Source organism: Euprymna scolopes, chromosome 29 (genome assembly GCF_053919585.1).
Source record: "Euprymna scolopes isolate OS-2025 chromosome 29, ASM5391958v1, whole genome shotgun sequence".
Classification (NCBI taxonomy): domain Eukaryota; kingdom Metazoa; phylum Mollusca; class Cephalopoda; order Sepiida; family Sepiolidae; genus Euprymna; species Euprymna scolopes.
In genome coordinates this window covers 11,746,562-11,750,252 of record NC_136510.1, presented here as the reverse complement: position 1 = coordinate 11,750,252, position 3,691 = coordinate 11,746,562, and the positions used below count along the sequence as shown (strand labels likewise).

Below are 3,691 nucleotides of genomic sequence, written 5' to 3'. Positions count from 1 at the left end.
CTTCAGCGACACCTAAACCCCGTCCGTGAGCCCGAAGATGACGTTTCAGGCCATCATTAGACTTGCACAGTTTGCCACACATATGGCAGACAAAATTGTGTGTTAAAACTTGTTTCACTTCTGGCTCCGTTTTTTTTTTTTTTTTTTTTGCTCACTTTGCTCGTGGCATGTTTTCTTTTATGGTTAATGTAAACTGTTTTTGAGAGGCAAAACTGACACGAAAAAATTACTCATGCTAAGCTCCAGAGAAGGCTTCGTAAGGGCTTCTCTTGAGTTTAGCATGAGTAATTTTTTCCTTGCAAAAATTTCAGAACCCCCTCCAACTAGCTTCTTCCATTCAGGCCGGCGTTCTGCCAGGGTTCTGCCATACAGTTAGACATACATACGTACATTTAAACAGACAGGTAATATTTATATAAGAGATTATAAAAAAAAAAAAAATTTTTTAAATACCGACCAATACAGAAATTGAACTCACAGCCTTTAGATTATGCGACTTTAGTGTTAAATGCACCCCCCCCGCTTTCACTGACATTTCGATGCCTTAAAAATAGGCACATACGCATTCCTCGTCATTCTGATTAAATGAGAATTTGTTTTGCGGATTTCTTTTCCATTGGTTAAGTACCTAACCAATCATATTTCTAATGTGCCCGTTATCAAATTACAGTATAAATATACGATATATGTTTTTTTTAATTTAATTTATTTCTCCTTGTAGTGTCGCGAGAGACTGTAAGATTAAAAGTTACCTCCCCTGAATGAAAGAATTGGACGAACGATGTACGCATGCTCATCAAAAGTCGGTCTCGTAGTTTTAAACTGGATTTTTTTGCTCGTATCCTTCGTCTTAATTATAACTGGTTTTTCTTTGCACGATATCCTGCAGCAAAATCCGAGCCTAATAAACCAACATCTCGTTGGCCCGGTTACGGCATGGACCGCTTTGGGGATCCTAATGTTGTGCGTCTCGTTGCTTGCCGAGACTAGCATCTTCTGTGCAAAACGGCTGTTACTCTTGGTCTATTCTTGCTTCCTATTGCTCTTAATTCTCGTCGAGCTGAGTATCGGTGTGACCGGCTTCGTGTCCAGGACTCGCATCTACAAGCTCGTATGCGACACGCTGCTTTCGGCTGAACGGAACTACATCAGCGACAGGATGGCTTATGTGACGTGGGACTCCCTCCAGCGAGGCTTAGGTTGCTGCGGCATCAACAACTACACTGAATGGTTCGAATACCTCGGCAACTCCACCCTTCCAGATTCTTGTTGCTTCGGTAACTTCACTGTAGGCTGTGGTTGCGACGCGCTGTTGACCGACAACTTTTACCGGACGGACTGTAATCTGGCTATACGTGAATTCGTCCACAAACCTGAAATCGCAGTAGTGATTATTTTCCCTTTTCTTGTTGGTCTTAAAATCATTGCCCTTTTCCTTTCCTGTGACCATATTAAAGCTGTCCATAGCAAAACCTATGCTAGGATTACATAGTGTTAGATTCTTTCGTTAATAATACTATTGAAGCCATGATGCTTAACCCAAGCGTATAATATATTAATATGCAAAAAAAGGGTACTAGTTCAGAGAGTGATCCGGACGTAAATAATAACGTTATTTAAAAAGCCATTCTTAACATGGGGAGGGTGTTTTGTACCTATTCTATACTTCAACCTTACACTTGAATAAAAAAAACGTTAATTAAACTTGGAAATATGATTTAAAAAAATAGCGCGGGTCACTCTCTGCATTAGCACCCAAAAAAGTACTGTTCCAATATAAAGCCAATCTGATTTGTTTTTAATATTTACGTTAGGGATCGATAATAGAAGTGATTTTTCTGTTTTAAGTTAATTTTTCATTTAATTGGAATTCATTATTGAGATGAGTATTTTGTATGGATTTATTACGGACTATTATCCTCACTTAAGTTGTTTCACGACGTTTCGGCCAACTATTCCTCGTCGCGGTAACCACCTAACGAAGGCCAGAGGAATAGTTGGTCGAAACGTCTCGAAAATGCTTAAAGATGAGGATAAGTCCGTAATGAACTAATTTTTCATGTAATTTCTATTGAAATCTATAAATTTCTGAATTAAGAAATGGATGCTAAAACAACACTTATCAATCGTATTATTTGGATTTATCGGCGCTTAAGAATAGATTGCTCATTGCTTAACTGACGGAAAAGAGAAAGATGCTACTTGGATTAAAGTTTCTGTTGGAAATTCTATATAGATTTTCGAGTTCGAGACTGACCCTAATAAGGTCGTAGTTCACATCGGCTGAAACGTGAGAATATGATGAGCAGTAATTCAAATATATAGCAAATAAATATTACCATAGCTAAAAAGTTACTTTGCAAGCTACCTGCATCATTTTTTCTTTTTAAGTAGATTGAAATAGGTTTTATTTAATCTCGAATATAAACTCTTTACTGCTTTTAAACTTCCAAAGATGGCTGCCGTCTTGTCCATTTTTTTAAAATTATTTCAACAGCTTCGTTTTGGAGTTGCACAACTTTTTTTTAGGAAGGGAGATTTACCAGTGGAGATTCCTGTCCACGTAAGGAAAGATTTTTTTTTTTTAATTTTTTTTTTTATTTTATTTATTTAGATGAGGTTGTCATTTTAACGCCCCCATGAAAAATGCGAGAAATAAAAATGACCCCCTTTCTAGCCAAAAAAAAAAAAAAAAAAAAAAAAAAATGCAAATCCAATGCTAACAATAGAATCTTCGGATTTATACTGTGTGATTTGTTTTTTGTGTTTTTAAGAATTTTCAAGCTAAATTAAGATTTATGAATAATTAAAAACAGTTACTAGTGGGGAAACATGTTTTGCGTAATTTCGTAATTATCTCCCTTTTTTCGAGTCAAACTCTTCAAAAATGAAAGTAAAAGGCGAATGTCTTTATTTGTTGCACTTGAAGTATTGTACAAAGAAAAATTGCTAGATCGAATAAAATATTAATTTGTTAGATTCATTGTTATTTGGGTCTAGCATAGAAAAAACCACAAACTTAATTTTATTTAGTAGATATATATCGACAGAAGACAGTTGGGGTTCATTGAGAAATACGGCGTTTTCCTAAATTATGTTTAAGCGCGAACGCAGAGCCCAAGTTGTTCTGGTAAAACTGAAGTCCGTTTGCTAAACTATCAAATCACTCATATTTAACACTAATTTGTGAAGTTAAATCCGATTGAACGATGATGTCATTATTGAGGAATCGAGAGCACGACGGTAAGATGAAAGAGTGTTGCCAAGATTAGTTTCAGGTGGAACAAGCAAGGTCATCGATGAGGAAAAAAGCATCGTTTCAAGTCAATCCGTGAAGTGGAGAAAGGCCGCAATGCCAAAGGGCAAAGTCCACTTCAAGCCGTGCGTTCAACAACACACGCCACATTTATTTATAATCGAGAATGACCCCATAAAGCAACCTTATTTTCTTGTGATGGGACGATTCCAATATTTTTCCCGATTCCGATACAATTACTGATTCCGATTTTTTATAAATCTCTAAATATTTAACTAGAGTTATTTATTCCCGATTGGCGTAGAGACATGTTAAATGTGCAGATATTTTCTCAAACGAAAAATTACATTTGTGTGTGTGTGTGGGGGGGTGTCTATAGATTTTAGTCTTACTGGGAGTTAAAATCAAATATTTATTTTATTACTACCAGCAGTG

At 36.4% G+C, this 3,691-nt stretch overlaps 1 protein-coding gene across 1 annotated transcript; it reads left to right on the top strand.

Moving 5' to 3' along the window:
• The first annotated feature begins 958 nt into the window (after positions 1-958).
• Positions 959-1,492, top strand: LOC145252853 (CD63 antigen-like). The gene has a single exon (XM_080112865.1). It carries the CDS (start codon positions 959-961, stop codon positions 1,490-1,492), a length of 534 nt encoding a protein of 177 aa, XP_079968991.1.
• Positions 1,493-3,691: the final 2,199 nt, after the last annotated feature.

What these genes read in the sequence shown, in the direction of transcription:
- LOC145252853 (XM_080112865.1), top strand. Translation starts at nt 959, where the DNA reads ATGTTGTGCGTCTCGTTGCTTGCCGAGACTAGCATCTTCTGTGCAAAA.